Source organism: Zalophus californianus, chromosome 9, assembly GCF_009762305.2.
Source record: "Zalophus californianus isolate mZalCal1 chromosome 9, mZalCal1.pri.v2, whole genome shotgun sequence".
Lineage (NCBI taxonomy): Eukaryota > Metazoa > Chordata > Mammalia > Carnivora > Otariidae > Zalophus > Zalophus californianus.
Genome location: NC_045603.1, coordinates 127,712,379 through 127,732,321, shown reverse-complemented (window position 1 = coordinate 127,732,321; position 19,943 = coordinate 127,712,379). Strand labels below are relative to the sequence as shown.

The window sequence follows — 19,943 nt, the reverse complement described above, 5'->3', positions numbered from 1 at the left end:
GTGCTTGACCTGATGGTCTCCTAAATCCTAGCCCCGCTCACCCCTGCTTCTGCTGTCTCCTCTCTGCTCGCAGCAACCCATGCTCACTGAGCGCGAGGCAGGTGTCAGGTAGCAAGCTAAGTGCTTCCCCCACGCCAGCGCACGTAATCCCAGCAACCGCGCCAAGATGTAAGGATTATGAAGTTCCTCTTCCGGAAGAGGAAAACTGCAGAGCGCGACGTGTGGCTGAAGCCTCTGGTGAGTCCGCCTGTCCCCCGGGGCCCTGCGAGGGCCCATCTCAGACTGGTCCCCAGCTGTAGGCTGCAGGGCACGTGCGTCCCCCACCCCAAATTCACCCACGGCGGCTGTGACACAAGAACATCAGCTCCTCTCAATCCCTTCTGTGAGACTGTACATTTCAACATGGCCACAGCATTCCCCCACCCTTCCCCCTTGGCTTTGATTCCTGTTCTTGTAAGCCTTCTGGCCAAGAGCATTTTAATTAGTAACTTCATTCAGAATAAATCCAGGAAGACTTTTCCTGGACGTGACCTTGAGGCCTAAAGGTTTGCCTGGCCTCGAATCTCTCTTGATCTGAGGCTGGAGAGCTTGTTAACCAGATGGAGACCTAAGTGCCCGCACCTCCCCAGATCTGGACTCTCCTGCCCCAGCCCCCAGCCACATTTAGGGTCAAAGAGGACAAATGAGCAATGCTTCAGTGGCTCCTCCAAATGCAGACAAATGACATCGGGACAGCCCAGCATCTTGCTCATCCTCTGGCGGCAAAGTTAGCAGCAAGGTGAAGGGAAGGCCCCTGAGGGCAGGCCCTACGGTCTTTCCCCAGCCAGTGGCATCCTTGCGCCCACTGGCATGACCTGAGTTTCCTTTCTCCTTTGGTTGTTTCCTCCCACAAGAGGCTGGGCTCTGAGGAACAAAGAGCTGGAGGCCATTAATAAGACAGGTACACCTCAGTGTCTCTGGGATGGTCTCCCAAGCTTCACTTAGTCACTTGTGACAGGCCTATCATGTTGGACAAACAACTTGCCCAGAAATCAAAACGCCTACTCATGCAAGCTAACGAATCCTACCCAGGGGAGCCCCACACTGACTGAGCAGCCAACTTAAAAGGGAAAAGGGAAGATACTGGGGAGGAAAGGGGAAATGGCCTTTGGCATTAGGGTAGAATGAAGACCTTGTTACAGAAAACCCGGACGCCCCAACACTTGGGACAAATATGGCTAAGGTGAGAGAATCCAACAACATCACGAAGGACACACCTCTCCTTTGGGCAGAATTTTCTGTTCATCCAGCTTGAAGGCTGTCCCGATTCTTCTTCGAACAATGGGTGGTTCCTCCCCTGGATCCAAGGGATATTCAACCGGCAGCTTGCCTGTCAGCTCCTGCATATGTGCAACAGCACGAGAACAGAAATCAGAAGAGGGCACGTGCTCGGTTTCTAGGACGCATGCGTGCTCATGCACGTGCTTCAAAGCATAGATTCAGTGCAGAGACCTGAAATTGTCACCTTTGGCGATACGTCTAAGGGCTCCTGAAATGCAATTTCATTTCTAAGATTTATTTGAGAGCGAGGGAGTGCATGCATGAGTTGGGGGAGGGGAGGAGAGGGAGAAGCAGGCTCCCGGCTGAGCAGGGAGCCCGACGTGGGACTCGATCCCAGGACCCTGGGATCACCACTTGAGCCGAAGGCAGACGCTTAACTGACTGAGCCACCCAGGCGCCCCTCATTTCTCTAAAATAAAGAGTGAGAGCAGTCCTTTCTTTACAGAGCAGATGTGCTTCGAAAAGTTTCTCCCAAAGTAAATTTCTTTTGGGTAAATAAAATCACCATTGGCTTTCATCATAAAACCCGAATCTCACCCATTTGTTAATTTCCCAAGTGTTCCCCTGTGCCTGCTACATGCCCGGTGGGACCCCACAGCCAGGAGGGGGCACAGCCAACACAACAGCTCTGGTCTTTCCAGTTTCTGTGCTCTTTCTACTTCATCAAATATTCCCTCGCAAATATCTAAGTTCAAAATGTCCTTCAAGAGAGCGTTCTTAGGAGGAGTGGTATCTAAATAGCAAAGCCAGGAAAGGAGCATATTACATAAATTAGAAACCGAACATAAATAATAATTATTCCACTCAGGCTAGGCGCTCAAGGAGCAGACTGAGCTTAAAAAACATTACATGTATACAAATAAGAGTTTCAGTAGAAACTGAAAAGATAATCCATTTTACTGACAAGGCCATTAAAAAAGATCTGTTGTGCATTGTCAGCTCTTAGAAATCTAATTGTGTGAACATGACGACAGTGAACTTCGTTGATGGATCACCACAGTGACTATGGCCCCAGCAGTCGCCGGTCTGTGGAGTGATTCTGGATTAGAACGAGGCTCCATATTAGGGGTCATGTCTGGAAATAAAGATCAAATTTGAGTCAGTGGCTAATCCGTGTGGTGGAGCCAAGGCATCAAGTTCACAGAGTCACTTCTGGGGGCAGGAGGCATGTGGGAGAGCCATGGGCAAAGCCCAGCCCTGGGTTTCCAGGCCCCAGTCAATGCCTACAGGGCCACTCCGACACGGAAGAGCTCCCTGTCCGTCTGCACAAATACCTTCTGTGCCGGGCAGCCCAGGGCAAGTGTGCAACGGGTGAAGAAGCCCCAAACACCAGACTCGAGGTGTTCACTTACCTTCTAATAGGAGGAGGGATCTGGCCTTTCCCCACTGCTGTGTCTGTGCACACTGGAGTGTTTGTGGGATGGGTCCATACACTGCATGTGTGTGTGTGTGCACAAGTGTCCACAAGGCTGTGTATGTGTATGCATTGGCGTGTGTGTGCATGCATGCACTGGGTGTGAGATGGGTGTATGTGTGTGCGCTGGGGTGGGTCCATACACTGCGTGTGTGTGTGTGCACAAGTGTGCAACAGGCTGTGTATGTGTATGCACTGGTGTGTGTGTGCATGCATGCACTGGGTGTGAGACTAGGGTGTATGTGTGTGCACTTGGGTGGGTGTATTGGTAGGGTATCTGTGCACTGAGGTGTGTGTAAGTGCAATAGGGTGTGTGTACTGGGGTATATGTGTACATACACTGGGCAGTGTGTGTATATGTGTGTGCAGTGTGTGTGTGAGTGTGAGACTAGGCTGTGTGTGTGCATGCACTGGGGTGTGCATATGTGCATGTGTGTGTGTGAGAGAGAGCAACTGGCATGCACAAACACACCCACCGCTCACTCTCCTGAGCCTCTCTTGTTCTGTGTTCAGGCCACCAGGAAATGAACTCTTGGGCTTTTCACTCCCTAGGGTAAGCATTTCAGAACATAATGGCCAACTATTGAGTATGAAATGCTCTGCAATTTTCTTCACTGTTTTTTTAAAAAATGTGGTTCAAATGTCTCCAGAGTAGTTATGTGTTTATTCTGCAACATTTTTATCTACTGCCCTAGAAGCCGGTCTATAAATAACACAACACACTGAGGATTTTATATTGTCAAGACTTTTCCTTTCTACTTTGAGACTTACAAAAAGGAGGGGACCATTGATTTATAACTCTAAAGTGTCTGTGGTTTTGAAACCGACTGCTTTAAAAACACGAGGCTCCTGATTTTCCACCATCCGCTGGAAGGTCCTGGAGTCAAGCCCTTGATTCTCCATATTTAATCCGATTGCACATGTAAGAGGCGCAGGGGGAAGGAGCACTCTCACGCGCTCTTGCCTTGAGGAGGGGCGGCTTGCTCCCTTCTGTTCTGATACTGCTTACATCCAGCCACACGCTCAGCTCACTCCCCAGCGGACAAACAGCACTTCTCCATACTGAGCTGAGGATGCATGGTGTGACCCAGAGAAAGAACGCAACACTTACTGAGACACTTACTGAGAAAGTTGTCCCACCCCTTCACTCCGGGGGCGTCAGGAGCTGGGCTGAGCAAGCACAGAAGCCATCTGCCCCCAGGGCCCCTTTCCCCAGAGAGGCGCCTCCTTCCACTCAAGTTCTGTTTTCTGGTGTCTGACACCCTAAGAAGTGGGAACTTTGTTTTCCTTATTTTGCTTTTATTTCAAGAGAGACAGGGAGGCCTTTATAATGCATGCTAACCCTGCCTTGACATGGTCCTCCAACTTTCTGATGCAGATTCCCTGCTGGGTTTAGGGACATTTCCTTTATTAAAAACAAAACAAGGCTTTACAAATTATTAAATGCAGACACCCAAGCCCATATTTTCTCAATGCTTTCTGCATATTCCCTATGAAAAGGTGACTAATATTGAGAGTATCTCAGAGCACATCTCCCGGCCAGGCCAGCTGCTTTCCAAAGCTTTGCAGTGGAGTGGACTAATGCTCAAGTGGGTCTGCTTTGTGCAGGCTCCGGTTTAAATCAACCCAGAGCCTAATATTAAGCCAAGTTGAAATGTAATGTGATCTAATTCTATAGCCCCTTGTTTCATTCTTCCTGGGGCAAGGCCTGGGATTTGGGGGGAGGGGATTACACACTTCAACTCCGCTCAGGAACCTCTTTTGCTTCCCAGTCTGAACTGTTGACCTGCGGAGCTCTCTGTAACGTTATGCAGAGCATAGCTGCTCTCCCAAGCGCCCCCACCCCATCGTATCCGTGTGCAAGCGCATGCTCATGCGTGTGCGTACATCCCCCCAGTCACCTGTCTTGCATTAATAAATCAACTTTTCAAACATGCTAACAGTCATGGAATGAAGATAGAAGTGGATGTTCCAGAACATACAGACAGTGGCAGGCCACAGTGTCTAAATCCCAAGGCAACATGAGACCAGTGTATACACGGGCTGGAAGAAGCCTTGCTTTGCGTAAAATTTAAAAATATCACTAGGCTGAGACTTCATTTAAAAAAAAAAAAAAAAAGCGAAGCACCAGATCATGAGTTTTAAAGGGCATTATATATCAAGCAAAATCTTGGTTTCCTTGTTGATCCCCATTGAGGCTTCTCCAGAGGATTTCCAAAGACCAATCCATGTGAAATATCCTCAAGATATCCTCAAGAGAAACAAAAGCCACCATGACAATAAACTTGGGCACAAATTTTAGGAAGATGGTGGCAAGCCAGTATTTCCAAGAAGGTAACAACACAGGAGGAGACGCTTTATAAACTATGGTGCACCGCGCACACGGAAGGGACCGCCAATTACACTAGTCATTTGGTCTCCAGTGGGGCCGCACCGAGGATTCGGGCAGAGCCGCTCCACCTGCTGTTCCCGTGTTTCATGAAGGTCCACCCCTATGTTAATGACAGGGCCATAAGACGGGTTGGGAGTCCCACATTCGTGCTTCAGAAGCCGTCCTGCCTCCTGCTGATGTGCTCTGTGCGATCCCCACCTTTGCTTTTTGTAACTATGTGAAGACAGAGGACCACACACACACACACACACACACACACACACACGAAATGTGAACTACTTACAGCTTCTCGAAGACAGAGTTTCTTCAGTTCCTCTAGGCGCTGGCGGAGCGTTTCCTCCAGCGCTTCCTGCCTGGATTTCAAGGCGGCCAGCATGTCTTTCTTGGCCGACTGAGAGCTATCGGATTCCTGAGAACCTGTCAATAAACAGTGGGGTTACTCGAGCAGCGGACAGGGGATAGACACACATCCGGAAGTGGCATCGACCCAGGAGTCAGGGGAGGGGACACAAAGCAAGGTGCTGCAGAGTCCCAGGCAAGAGGAGCGCATTCTTGGCACTTAGTGGAATTTATAGCTACTCAGAGGACTGGCAGGAAAATTGACATGCCTGAAAAAGAAGTTTCTCTTTCCCGATTATCTGAAGGTACGTGGCATACCTGTTTGACTTTCACTAGCGCATCTTAATAGGCTTTACGCAATGAACGGGAAAGGTAAAATTCAGGCCAGTAATTTTAATATAAATATAAAAATACAAATAATTTTTTTCAAGAATGCTTATTTTTGGCTTAGTTCAAAGATGATGCATGTTTGTCATAAAAATTTTGAGAATGGAGACCTGTATAAAAATAGTCGATAAATAAGTCCCCCAGAGATAACCACTGCTATGTATTTTCTTTTGATCTTTTTATGTAAGCACATATATTTTAAAATAAAATTTGATTTTCATTATATATATATATATTTTTTTTTAACTTAATACTGTATCATGAGCAAATTCCCTCCTGATGAAAGTTATACATATTTTACCACTCAGGGGGGAAATATCTGCATGATGATTCAAGCAGCAGACTGCTAGATATGAAATCTTGGTGGAAGGCAAACTGTGCACCAAACGCGAAAGGAAAATATGCTAGAATGCCAACTGGAGGAATTTAGGTTGGATCAAAAGAACGCTTTCCGGGCTGCAGCGTTTGGATCCTGAAGTGGGTTTCCAGCAGTGAAGCTGTTATACATGTTTACCCTGATGGGTTCTGACAAGGCCCACTGATGCCTTGGGAAAGGAGAAGCTGATTATTACTTTGCTTCTCATACCCACGGAAGTGGACGGGTGTTACTGGGTGTGCATTCAAGGGGTTTGGATGATGATGCCACTTACAACAGCATCAAAGAACACCAAATACCTAGGGATAAATCTAGAGAAAGATGTTTACGATCTCTACAGTGAAAACTATAATACCCTGCTGAGAAACATTAAAAAACCCTAAAAAAAATAGGTATACCATGGTCATGGATAGGAAGCTTGATGCTGTAGAGGTGTCCATTCTCCAGGAATTAAACAAGAGAATTGTTGCAATCCCAGGAAAAATTCCAGTGGGATTTTTTTGGGAGAGGCAGGTAGGAACTGTATTTCCATATGAAACCTTTTGGGACAAGTCAGTGATCAGATGACAGACTTGAGAACAATGCAGTCAGAATTGCCAGACCCAAATGTTCTGTCTCTTCCAATGGTGAAGAAAGCATCCTAGAATCCTCAGATAGGCTAGAAAGGTCTTCTATGCCTTTGCATCAAAAGGCTCTGCTATACTCAAATCATCCCCCTAAATACACTATTCTTCTCTCTTAGTCTTTGAGCAGTCTCTTACCACGCAACTAGGTTCCTAGAACCCTAATACTCAATAAGTCTCAATGGCTATGTACATTTTGACTCCAACTTGGGCTTTTTACTTTTTCTCCCCCAGACCATCTTAGCTGGAAATAGAGAATATCTATCACTGCAGGAATGTACCATTTTTATGCCTTCACAGTAGCTAATAAATATCACCTTGAATAAACACACACATAAATGTCATCAGTCATACTCTTGGGTGCTATTTGATTAAGCTGTAGCTCATCTTGGTAAAGAAATCTAGTACCTGTGAGTACCTATAAGTTATAGAGCCTGCCTTCCAAACTTTTATTAATTTTTGTAGCTCTTCCCTGGATTTTGTCATGCTCAGTTGCAGGACTCCAACTTCAATAGCAAACCGAAACAAAAGCTTGAATCTTACTAAGGCTCCCATCACCTCATGGTTGTCAGACATGAAGCCTGCATGCAACACATCAATGGACAATACTGCAGGCCCCCCTCCTGATATGGTTCAGATTTCCCACCTCTGTAAGTCAATTACCCTGTGCCTATCAGTCCTCAACCATCTCTAGTTTACACCCATCCAAGGTCCCACAGCTCAATCACTGTGCATCTTAATCTGGTTCTCTGAGCCACAGTCACCAATCAAAATGGCAGACACAAAAGCACTTACTGGGGTTGTCTCTGTTCCACCATCTAAAGCGTTAATAACAATGTGACATAATGTGGAGAAGTCAGACTTTAGGTCTAAAAAACAGGCCTGGAGAAAACTGGACCCAAGAAGATTAAAGGATTTCTAGCTCAAGTGAAAAATTCATTGCTTTCCCTTTCACCCCTGCCTAACCTCTCAATAGGAAATGGTGATCTATTAAGTCTAAGGATTCACTATGTTCAAGAATGGCAGAAATCACAAGAACATTCAACTCCAGGAGGCAAAGCACAACATTTTCGGATGATCTGGTCTCTAAGCTTTGATGTTGAATTACAGGGCTCATTAGTTCTACTTTAAGTATTATTATTTATAATAATTAGTCTAAGTACCAAACCCACATAAGACAGAGTGGATGGCTCAAGAAGCCCTTTTTGTATCTGAAACCATGAATACTGGCGGGCTCTGGTTCATATCTCTATTCTGGAAATTGCCTCATGAGGAATGTAGTGCTGGGTACCAAGTTAAATTTTTACCAAGTAACTGAGCTGGCCTGGCCTGGCCACGCAGATGTTTTTTTAGTGGTAACTGGATGGCGAGCAGAGGTCAAACAGACCTGGTTTTGAAGCACTCTACACCACTCACTAGTTGTGTGACCTTGGGCACATGACCTGCCCTCCTTATTCTGGTCCTAAAGACTAAATGAGATAATGCACATACAACACTTATCACAGTGCCTGGAACAGATCCTCAGATCCAGGGTAGATTTAATAGGAGTGAAACACACACACAGCAGAATTAGAAAGAAAGAAACCATTGATGCTACCCCTCCTTGTTGCTGAAGAAAAGACCTCACTATGCAATTCTGCACACAAAGGCAGTATTTTCAAACTCTTTCTTGAATGCCTGAGTTTGCAGTTATGCTTTTGGAGCTGCTGTGCATGAGGATGAGAACAGGGTCATGGAGATTCAGTGATTCAGGGGCCCCCCTCCATGCTCCTCAAGCTAGGGCAGCTCTACCTTCACCTGTTTATACATTTGAAACACTGCATTTGAAAAGAGGTTCCCAGTGCCTTTGTTTCTTAAAAGGAAATCCAGGGCACTGGGGGAAGGGTTCTCAGCCTGGGGGGCTGTTCCCTGCAACCAGGCAAACATGGCGACCACAAGAAGAGGTGACTGAGTGTGATGCCCAGGCAGCTTCCTATTGCCTCCACTGGTGCCCTCAGGCATCCCTGGACCATCATGGCGGACACATACAAGGGAGGCCAGCAAGCACCCTGGAATCAGGAGGCACTGATTCACTGCTACTCTCAGCTGACCAAGGGGGACTCCAGGAAGAAACCCAATCAGGGAAGGGCCTCAGGTCAATAGGAGTCTCACAAACTAAAGATGTGTGAATAAGAAATGATGCAGGATGGAGAAATCATTTCCCATCAGCACTTGGACTTGGTGAAAAGTATATAAGTTCTCTGTTGCTCTGGTTTATCCATTTCTGGTTATTTGAACACACGTGGGCCTTGGCACACACAAGACCATGCTGAGGTTGTAAGTTTCACCTCTTGGAAATCAAGAAAAGATGTCAATCTGCTACCTTTGAGAAGAGCAGTGATGGACAGGGAAGGGACCTGGGGTTCCATCATATATCTGCTATTGACTGATGTAAGCCCTTCCTTCGGTCATTGAACTCTTGGAGCCATGATGTCCCCATCCAGAAAATGACCAATTAACCAACCTCCAAGATGCTCCCGAACTTGGAGACTGTATTGCTTAATAAGCAGCTTGCGTAGGTAGCTCCCTCTTGGCTCCAGCAATCCTTGCTGCAAATGCTACAATTGTTACATAACAGTGTCAACTTCCCTCTTCTTTACCATTCTCGCTTCCAGAAAAGACAAGCACTCTGCCAACTCTGGTCCTACCCCCAGTTACTGGGAGAGTTTCCCTGGAACTGGAAGGGAATGTCTAATTATCAAGCAGGGCTGAAAGGATTTACCCCTCCATCTCATCAAGAGACCAAAGCACATGGGTCTAAGTCTGGATGCTAAAAAAGAGGTTAATCTGAGCTGTCTTTGGGATTAATGAAGCAGGAAGACGGATGGAACCTCTCCACTGCAGAGAGAAGAGCAAAACTGCAAAAACAGTAGCCAAGTGCTACTTGGAAAGGGCTGTCCACATGTGACAGATTCGTGCAGGAGCCAAAGAGAAAACAGAGGTGATGTGAGCATTTTTGAAAGATATAATTGTTGTTCAAAGTTTTAAAGCAGCACCCCATTTACAGAAGGAGTGAAGTGAATATTCTTTGGAAAACACACAGGCCCAGAACCTCCTGAGGCAGAAGTCTCCAAGCCAGTGAGTGGTTTGGAGTCTGCAGGTCTGGGCTTGTGTCCCAGCTCCGCGATGCGCTAGCTGCAGGGACTTGGCAACAGGGCACCACCTCCCTCAGCCTCGGATTCCTCCCCCTACAGTACAAGAATGAACCCATGATTTCTTCAGAAGTTGGGGAGATGATGCCACAGAGATGCCCGAAGAGAATCAGAGCCTAGTAAGTACTATGTGGACATCAGTAGTTTTTGTATTAAATGGTGTGCCTGGCCTTTAGGGGCAGTTGGCACCCCGATTCCAGGGAGCCCCGTAATGTAAAAAGACGTGTTAGTGGGCAGGCAAGATGCGGGCAGGCTGGTGGAAGGCACTGACCACCAAGGCCCTGTGCCCTCAGGACGCTCGGGAGGAAACGGAGAGGGAGGGGGTTTTCCCAGACTCCTGACAGGAGCTGCCACATCACAGTTCACGTCATCTTCACGAAAACATTGCCCTGTTTTCACAGAAGACATCCCTGGGACACAGGGAGGCAGAGCAGGGATTCCAGCTGGGCGGCTCTGTCTGGTCTGTTTTGCACCCAGAATGGAAAGGGCATGGGAGCTGGAACTTTCTGTCTCAGTCACTGCTGGGTGGCCACAGTAAAAAACCATGCTGCGTGCAATCGTATCTGCCTTTCATGCCTGGACTCTTTCCACATCCCGAGTGGATTGCACTGTAATGCAGGCCGAGGGAAGGAGAAGGAGCCGAGGGGTTCCCCAGATGAACCAATGAAGACCAAGTCCTTGTGAGCAAGGTGGGGTGGAGGGCACAGGTAACCAGATGTGGGCCCAGCCCTGAGAGAGCCTGGTGCGGGTGGGGGACGGGGGACATGCAAAGCTGCCTGCCAGGAAGAGGTGGGAGATGAGCGATGCCACCTGAATGAGAGAGGGAACAGCATACGGGAGGGACCCCTCACCTGGGGGCCAACGAGGTAATTCACCTGGAGAGCTGATGGTCCCCTCCAGGCCGAGCAGCTGAGGTGCCCCCCGTGTTTCTCACTGCCAGGAAGCAGCGCGTCACATTAGCACTCTAGGAAACCTTCCCGGTTATTGCTCAGTAACCATCTGTTTGCCTGACACCAGGTTGAAAATACCATCTTTTGGTTTTGGTGATTTTCTTATGTTTCAATCTGAATCCAAAGAATTTTCCAGAAATAGGTCACTAATAATTTAGCAATTAATTTAGGAGGGGGGAAGAGGAAAAAAACCTGACCTCAAAGAAGACAATTCCTATCCATCCAGCCACAGCCAGAGAGTTTCTGACCGATGTGTTCAATGGTCTGAAAAAGTCACTTTCAGGGCCTATCTGGACATCTTCTGAGAGAACCACTGATCCTATGGTACGGATGCTTGTAGAGGCTACTGGCAGAGATATGGTGAAAACCTGCCTGGCTACCTCCGAGAAAAAGCCTCCATGACTTTCTTACTTCCCAGCTGGGGAACTCCACACTTCAGCCCGTGGGCAGCCGGTTGCTGGGGGCAGGATGTGGGTGGGTGGGGGCGTTGGGGGGGACAGCAGCTCCCCTCCAGCTGGCAAACACATGGAAGGATATCCTCATTCAGCTGTGAGGGAGAATTTGCTCCAATCTTTCCAAAGACCCTCGGCCACTCAGCACCGGATATGAACACGCATCCTATGAAGAGCATGTTGTCAGGAACTGTGGCTCATCTGTTTTTACACAGATGCCATACTGGTGACTAGCCCGCTGATCTCAGAAGACAGAAGGGGTGCTTCCCTCTTTGAAAAGAGGGGAAATTTGAAACAAACAGTACCCCAAAGAAGAAAGAAATCTGTTGTCCTGAAAGTAAGGGAAGGAAATGACTATCTGTTTCAGCCTTCAGGGGGAAAAAAAAAGAAGAGGAGGAAGAAGAAGAAGAAGCACATTCCCAGCAGATCTGTAAAAGCTGTAAGGAAAGTTCTGGCGGACACCTCAGGAATAAATAGGAGGGAAAGGTTTGAACTCTTCCTTATGACGAAGAGATACTTATTTCCCTTACAAATCCTCAATGATGAGTTCCTTACATAAAAGATGTCCTAAGAGACCCCGCAAAATAAGGTCACAAGGCAGATTTTGAGATAAATGTATGATCTCTGGAGACCGTCTCCGAGAATTAAATGTGATTTTTAACATGAAAAAAAAAAAAAACACGTGCTTGGACGACTCCTCGTCAGGCTCAGAAATTATAAAAATAAAGTAGTTCACTTCAAAGAGTAGTGAAGTGAAAGCTCTGTGGAAAAGCAGCACCTCTGACAGAAACTAGGCATTTCTGGAACAGCCTCACTGTGTGGTTGTTTCCTTGCCCAGCAGCACTTTTGCCCATGGGTGAAGTGGACAAATATAGTTGGGGGGAAAGGGACTGAACAGCTGCTTATAAAAATTCACAGCAGCATCTAGTAAAAATATACTAAGTACGATCTCTAGTTGAAACTACTGTTTATGAGTAACTTGTATGATTTCCCTTTCCTATATTGTGGAAGGAGGAGGCTTACCTTTCTAGCTCCCAGACTCTGTTAGTTCCCTTGCAACATCGGGAGGGCTGGCCCAAATGGGAACAGAGCCGTGCCTAGCAGAGGTCACAGTGATACTTATTTTTCAAAGTTTAAAATCTCACCGTTGGAGAGGCGTTCACTTAGGTTATCCATGGTTATTCTGTGCTGGTTCTGTATCAGCCAGAGTTATTCCTTTAGCACTAACACCCAAGGGCAGAAATGTATCACTATAAATGACTTAATGAGGCTGCCCCCACCCACCCAATATGCGATCAGAAAGGGAAACCGTTCTCCCTTCTCCGTCTCGATGCTGGCCCATCCCTACTCCAGCAAGCCCAGAGATAGCCATTCCACAGAAGGGGAGCTCTCAGCACCCCCTAGTCATGCAGTCCAGCAGGAGCACGGCCTGCCAGAGCCTGCAGGGCTGTGCCTGCCTGCAGAGCACAGAGGTTATGAGCAAAGTTAAAGCCCCTGGAATCCTGCTCACCCCTAGACCCAAAAGCAGAGGGGGCAGGGAGCTGGTAATAGAGACCTTTAAGAGGCTGGAGAGAGACACAGGGAGAGGAGAGAGTGAGGGCAAGAAAGAAAGGAAGAAGACAAAAGAACCCAAATAAACCAAAAGACAATGTGATTTGTGGCAGCGCGAGGCAGTGCGTTGTGAGCTGAATATAGCCATGACCGTAAAGTTGGCTGATGCCAATCAGATCACCTCTCCGTAGGGAACGAGGTCAGATCCTGGCATCCTCATTGTTATATTAGTTATTAATAAACTTCCTAACAATGAAAGGAAGTACCAGCCCTCAGAGAAGGGGAATGTGTAAAAGGGTGAGTAATGAATGCAGACAGATCCCAGGCGGTGTGAGGGTCCAGGTCGGCACATGTTTCCCCCAGAACGGAAAGTGTCGATCACACACGCACGATCACACACGCACACAGGCACGATCACACACCACAGGGTGTGTGTGTGTGTGTGTGTGTGTGTGTGTGTGTGTGTGTGTGTGTGTGTGTGTGTGTGTGTGTGTGTGTGTGTGTGTGTGTGTGTGTGTGTGTGTGTGTGTGTGTGTGTGTGTGTGTGTGTGTGTGTGTGTGTGTGTGTGTTTTAAACCAAAGATCCCTCGCCACATTCTTCACAATCCTGATCACAATGATGACTCAACTGCCATCTTGTTAATCACACAGCCTATTTATAGACACAACATGGCCCTTTGTTTTGTAGTAAATGGGTGGCTGGGGCCAGCAGCAGTCCTATGGTTTCATCCCTCTTAGAGAGGACACACAGTACCGTGTATTTATTTATTTATTTTTTGGTCTGGGAGGCTCCTGCGACAAGCCACAGGGGCCTCAGAACACTGTTGTTTCCTAAGTAAGTTTCCACCATTTTCTTTAAATAGGCGGAGAGCAAAACCATGTCTCGCTTGGCCCCCTGTGCTCCCACGGGCATCAGCCCTGCTCCACGACGGCGAAGCCTTCAAACAATGCTCAGGACAGCCCTAAGCTGCCTCCCACTTTCACATGAGCTACGGAGAGGCCGTGCACGGCCAGCTACCAGGACAAGCGCCGTTGCTGGTTTGGTTTTTGTTTTGTGACTACATTTTTTTCTCCTCTCCCACCTTTTTTTTTGAGATTTCAAGAGATGGGGGAAGGGAAGAGAGGTGCAAACCCTTGGAAGTCCCACAAAAAAAGATTTTGGATTTTTTTTTTTTTTTTGAACTTGGAGGAGAACATCAACACTGAATGGTTTGAATTCATAGGTGTCCTCTCTGCCTCTGTCTGAACTTCCACAAATTTGTTACCTGAAGTACAGATGACCCAGAGACACAAGAGGGGTGTGGACAAATTGGGAGGAACCGGGCAGGCTCTCCCAGGATGGAGTAGAGAGGGCCCTGCTTCCTCCCCCTGCAGCAGTCAGCGGGTTCAAGGGGCACCCAGCCAGGCAGAGCTTGTGAGGAGGTCCACACAGCATCAGGCTTGTGGAGGGCAGGGTGTGTGGCTCTGTCGGCCTGCCTTGGCACCTGAGCTGCCTCGACGTCCCTTCTTCCAGGGGATTCTGGGAAGACCACACCATCTCTCAGCTGATGTGTTCTGGGCACAAGGGTCCTCACATCCTTTCAAGCCTGACCACCAGGCCCCTCTACAGATGGATTCGGGATACGGGTTCCATAGCCTTCTTGTGGTCTGAATCACACTCAGTGCCTTTTAGTCCAACACCGGCCTTGCATCTTGGGCTCAGACATCTCAGCGCCTCTCAGGGTGTCTACTAGGGCAGGGGCCTACAGGTCTGACACGGGAGGGCCCTATGCATCACCATTGAAGAATTTAGGGGGCCTAGCCCTAAGCCTCAATAAATGGTTTCAACTATGTGGACCCTTTCTTTCTGAAATGCTAGCCCCTGGCTCAGGGCATTAGTGAGTGTAGACTTCTGACTTCTTCTTTCATATGTAGCAATGACCCTGCTTTGTTTCTCTAGCAACTCATACCTCAGATGCCAAGTACGGGACATCAGTAATTTTAAAGGTATTTACACGCCTTTAGTTAAATAGGAAAATCACCCTCATAGTTACTAAGAGCTTGGAAATATTTTATCTCTGTTAACATCAATAAACAGTAAGAAGCACTCTGAAGAGAGGGACTCTAACTTTGTAAAATGTTGTGTATGGTACCAGGCAAGATCTGGGAGCTAGGCAAAGGGCTTACACCATTGTGATACTACGTTGTTGTTACGTGGCTCGGCCACACCACAACCCGGGGATAGACCAGGGGGGAAAGTAGATGGAAGACAGCCAGGATGCACACTACTTGCAAAAGGAGCCTGATCGGACAAGATGAACTTTTCTTTTCTTTTCTTTTTTTTTTTAAGATTTTATTTATTCATTTGAGAGAGAATGAGAGATAGAGAGCATGAGAGGGGGGAGGGTCAGAGGGAGAAGCAGACTCCCTGCTGAGCAGGGAGCCCGATGTGGGACTCGATCCCGGGACTCCAGGATCATGACCCGAGCCGAAGGCAGTCGCCCAACCAACTGAGCCACCCAGGCGCCCCAAGATGAACTTTTCAAGGTCTGATGCCAGTGTACACAGTGATACAGGACAATCCGAAAGAGAGTATCAGTGGCGGGTACCTGAGTTCTAGGCAAGGCCCAACATGCCATACACTTCAGGAACACAGAAGGTCCTTAAAATGCAGCACATGCAGGATTCTTACTACTAGTCTTCCAATTCCGACTTCAATAACCCTATACCATGGACATTGGTTTTGGCAACGATTTTTTGGATTTGACACCAAAATCAAAGGCACCTAAAGTAAAAATGAACAAGCAGAACAACATCAAACTAAAAGCTTCTGCACAGTAAAGGAAACCGTAGACAGACCAATGGTGGAAGAGATTTGCAAATCATATATCTGATTAAATAGTATCCAAAATATATAAAGAACGCATACAACTCAATAGCAAAAAACCAAACAGTCCAAATAAAAAAATGGGCAGAGGATCTTACTAGACGTTTTTCCAAAGACATGCAAACGGCCAACAGGCACACAAAGCTGTTCAACATCGCTCGTCATCAGGGACGTGCAAATCAGAACCACAAGAAGCTATCACCTCACACCTGTCACGATGGCTAGAATCAAAAAGACAAGAAATAAGTGTTGGCCAAGATGTAGAGAAAAAGGGAGCCCCCGTGCACTGTTGGTGGGAATGCAAACTGGTGCAGCCACTGTGGAAACAGTATGGCAGTTCCTCAAAAAAATTAAGAACAAAACTGCTATATGATCTAGCATTCCACTTCTGGGTATTCATCCGGAGAGAATGAAAACACGAATTCAAAAAGATACACGTACCCCTCCGTTCACTGCAGCATTATTTATAACAGCCAAGGTATGGAGACACCCCACCAATGAATGGATGAAAAAGCTGTAGCATATACATGTAATGGAGTATTATTCAGCCATAAAAAAGGATGAAATCTTGCTGTTTGGGACAACACAGATGGACCCTGAGGGCACTGTGTTAAGTGAAGTCAGTCAGATGGAGAGAAACAAATACCATACTTATATGTGGAACTTAAAAAACACAAACCCAAAAAACTGAAGCTCATAGATACATAGAACCGATCGGTGGCTGCCAGAGACAGGGGCTGGGGGAGACAGGTGAAGGGGTTCAAAAGGTACTATTTTCCAGTTATAAATAAGTCATGGAAATGTAATGTTAAAAAGCATTTTTAAAATCATGTTTGCAGTATCTACTGGATTTCAGGCACTGGCCTAGAAGCAGAAAAAAGAATTTTCTTTTTTCTTTTAAGTAGGCTTCATGCCCAAAGCAGAGCCCAACACAGGGCTCGAACTCATGACCCTGAGATCAGGACCTGAGCTGAGTCCAAGAGTCAGACGCACAACTGACTGAGCCACCCAGGCGCCCCTGAAAAAGGGATTTTAAAATGAGAATTCACATCTCAAAATATGTTTAAGGAGTATTTATTAGACACCTTTTTTGTCTTTCCTTCTCTTTTTCTTTCTTAGCATGAGGCAACAGGTGAAGGAGAGAGACCATGTGACCAAATAGGATACTGAATTAGATGCATCGTTATTTTCTAAATGAAAAGCAGAACATGGGGTCTGGCAAGTGTAATAAAAAGAGTGTTTAAAATCAGGGCTTTCCTGGAAGAGCAATGCCTCGTCCATCTGTGGGAGGACATCACTAAGGAATTCTCAAGAAACAGGCAAGAGGACACCAAAGGACAAAAAGAACGGAGTGGGACACCAGCCAGCTGTGGAGCCATTTAAGCCAGCTAGATGTCCTCACTGCGGGGGGACAGGAAACCCTCCCTTCCAGGTGGGGCTGCAGAGGGCGTGCCCCAGGTGAGGGCAGAAGACAGAGGGCCAGATCTGTGGACACTTGAAATTCCCTTTGTTAACTGATGGCCTCTATGAATTTCCCTTTGTTAACTGATGGCCTCTATTCTTTCCTGTTTGGGATCTCTCCCTGCATGGTCTTCCTAAGTCACTGGAGGGAGGCCACCCCATGGACCCTCAGCCTTAGCCTCAGGCTCTGGCTGGCAGGACTGGGCAGGGTTTGAGGTGCTGCCTGGTCTGGTCATGGGGCATGGCTCATACTTTCTGGGCTTCTCATCTCGCACAGTGGTGCAGTAGAAGATGGGCAAGGAAAGAACCCGGGGTTCAGGGGCCATGGATGTTGCCCCTCTGAAAGTGTGGCAGGAAGGTCTTTAGTTGCTTCCAGCAACTCCCAAACAGCTCAGCCTGGGGCCCCTGAAGCAAAATTATCACCCATCTGAAAATCACTTTAATATCTTGGTATAAAGATGCCTTATTTGATGATATTCTATTATTCTGTTCTATCAGGCTGGCGGCAGTCACACAGATGAACTGCTTTCTAATCCTGAAGATGCCTAGATCTCACCTGCGGATGACTGAGTGATGTCCGTTCTAGGTCAGGAGGTTTGGGGTTCCCATGCACAACCGGGTCCGTGGCTCTGTTAGGTTACTGGCATGGTGCCCCCAGAGGCTGACAGATAGGAGTGGCCAGAAGAGACAACCCAAGACACAGGTCTGGAAGACACTGAGCAACCCTGTCACCTCAGGCTTTTATCTCTCCCTCAGGGGGAAGAGTGGCTCAAGGTGTGGTCCCCAGACCAGCTGCATCAGCATCTCTCAGGAACTTGTTACAAATGCTAATTCTCAGGCTCATCCCCAGACCCGGAGAGTTAGACACCCTGGGGCTGGAGCTCAACTCTGTGTTTGAACTGCCCTCCAAGTGATTCTGATGTGCCTAGAAGTTTGAGAAGCCCTGGGCTGCAAGAATCCATTCTCCTTTGGGGTAGAACCCAGAACTCCTTTGGGAAAGTACCCAGATTCCCAAATGGATATGAAACCACAGCAGGGATGCACACCTCGCCAAGCCTGAAGGATGAGCTGGGCTCATGTGTGGCTGGAGGAGGAGAACCGTTGGCAGATAAATCCAGACTCGAATCTCAGACTCCGGGCTTTAACAAGGGTCAGAAGTGTCTAGACTACAAACACAGGGGTTGGTGCTGGCTCTGCCCTCTGCCACTCAGCAGGGGGTTGAGAGTGGCTGTAATTTGAGGCAGGGATCTGGGGCTTTGTATGACATCCTCTTCAATACAAGACAGCAACATTCTCTACAACTTTCACTGTAAACCTCAAGGTCTCAGAAATAACGATCGTTTGGTTCACTGTGCTAAAGAAAACATTCTGAAGAATCTGAGGCAGGGAGGGGTTTATGGTAAACTCTAAGGTGACCTGGCAGAGGGAGATCCAGGTTTTGTGGGGCATGAAGCTTATATTAGTGGCTTCATTTAAGGAAAAGAATGCAATTATTACAATAGCCAAGATATGGAATCACCTTAAGTGTCCACTGATGGATGAATGGATAAAGATGGTGTATATATCCACAATGGAGTATCAGCCACAAAAAAGAATGAGCTCTTGCCACTTATGACAACATGGATGGACTTAGGGGGTCCTATGCTAAATGAAAGAAGTCCGAAAAACAAATACCGTATGATTTCGCTTATATGTGGAAGCTAAAAATCAAACGAATAAACAAAAAGCAGAAACAGATCAAAAAATAGTAGAGCTGGTGGTCACCAGAGGGGAGGGGGCCAGAGAGAGGGGCAAATCGGGTGGAGGGGAGTGGGAGGTCCAGGCTCCCAGTGACGGAATGAGTAAGTCCCAGGGATGCAAGAGACAGCACAGGGAATATAGTGGATGATCTGGTATTAGTGACAGACGGGACCTACACCTGCAGGGAGCAGAGCATGCCACAGACGAATCACCGTGTTGTACGCCCGAAACTCATGTAACGTGTGTCAACTGCACTTCAAGGTAAAAAAGAAAAGAATGCAAAATGTGTCATGTTCACAGAAACACATGGGCCCTCCCAGGGCCTCTGCACGGCCTGCACGGTGTGGGCCCCTGAGCTGAAGCTCCATTAGCCCCCCAGTAAACGGGCCTCCTGGTCCTGGACGGGCACGTCCTCCCCTCGTCCTTGGGGTCTATGTTTTCTCCTGGCTCTGACTGCATTCGGGCCGCCTAGGGGCTACCTAGACGCTTCAGCCTCTCTCCTCTGCAGGCTCTTCCCCTTCTCCCTCTCCTCCCACTGCTGCTGTGTGCAGTCACTAGACGTGGTTCTAGGAAAGACCCCGGGGACCGATGAGATTTTATTGCTATGAAGACATCACTTTCCACTGCTCATGTTTGCTTACTTGTTTCTCTTTGGTGATATTTTCACTTCCATCCTTTTACAACCACGGAAGCGCCAGGGGAAAAGAAAAACAATGAAAAACTAGGAGAGAAACACAATAGGGAAGGTGCAACAAAGAGGAAGGGCAGGGAGGGGTAGAAGAATCTAGACCAAGCCGATGGAGGCAGGAGGCAAAATCCGGGCAGGCAGGATGCCTCCGTGAATGAAGGTGTGTTGGCTCCCCTGTCAGCAGCGGGTGGAA

The 19,943-nt window shown here is 47.6% G+C and overlaps 1 protein-coding gene across 9 annotated transcripts in view; it reads right to left on the bottom strand.

Annotated features, from left to right (window-relative positions):
• The window catches only part of FRMD4A (FERM domain containing 4A), a 598,644-nt gene that overhangs the window by 35,744 nt on the left and 542,957 nt on the right, over nt 1-19,943 (bottom strand). For all 9 annotated transcript variants that reach the window (XM_027595361.2, XM_027595362.2, XM_027595364.2 and 6 more), the window contains 2 exons: nt 5,410-5,543; nt 1,257-1,379 (listed from right to left, as the gene is read on the bottom strand). In XM_027595361.2, the coding sequence (XP_027451162.1) occupies nt 1,257-1,379; nt 5,410-5,543 (257 nt within the window). The remainder of the gene's footprint in view (nt 1-1,256; nt 1,380-5,409; nt 5,544-19,943) is intronic.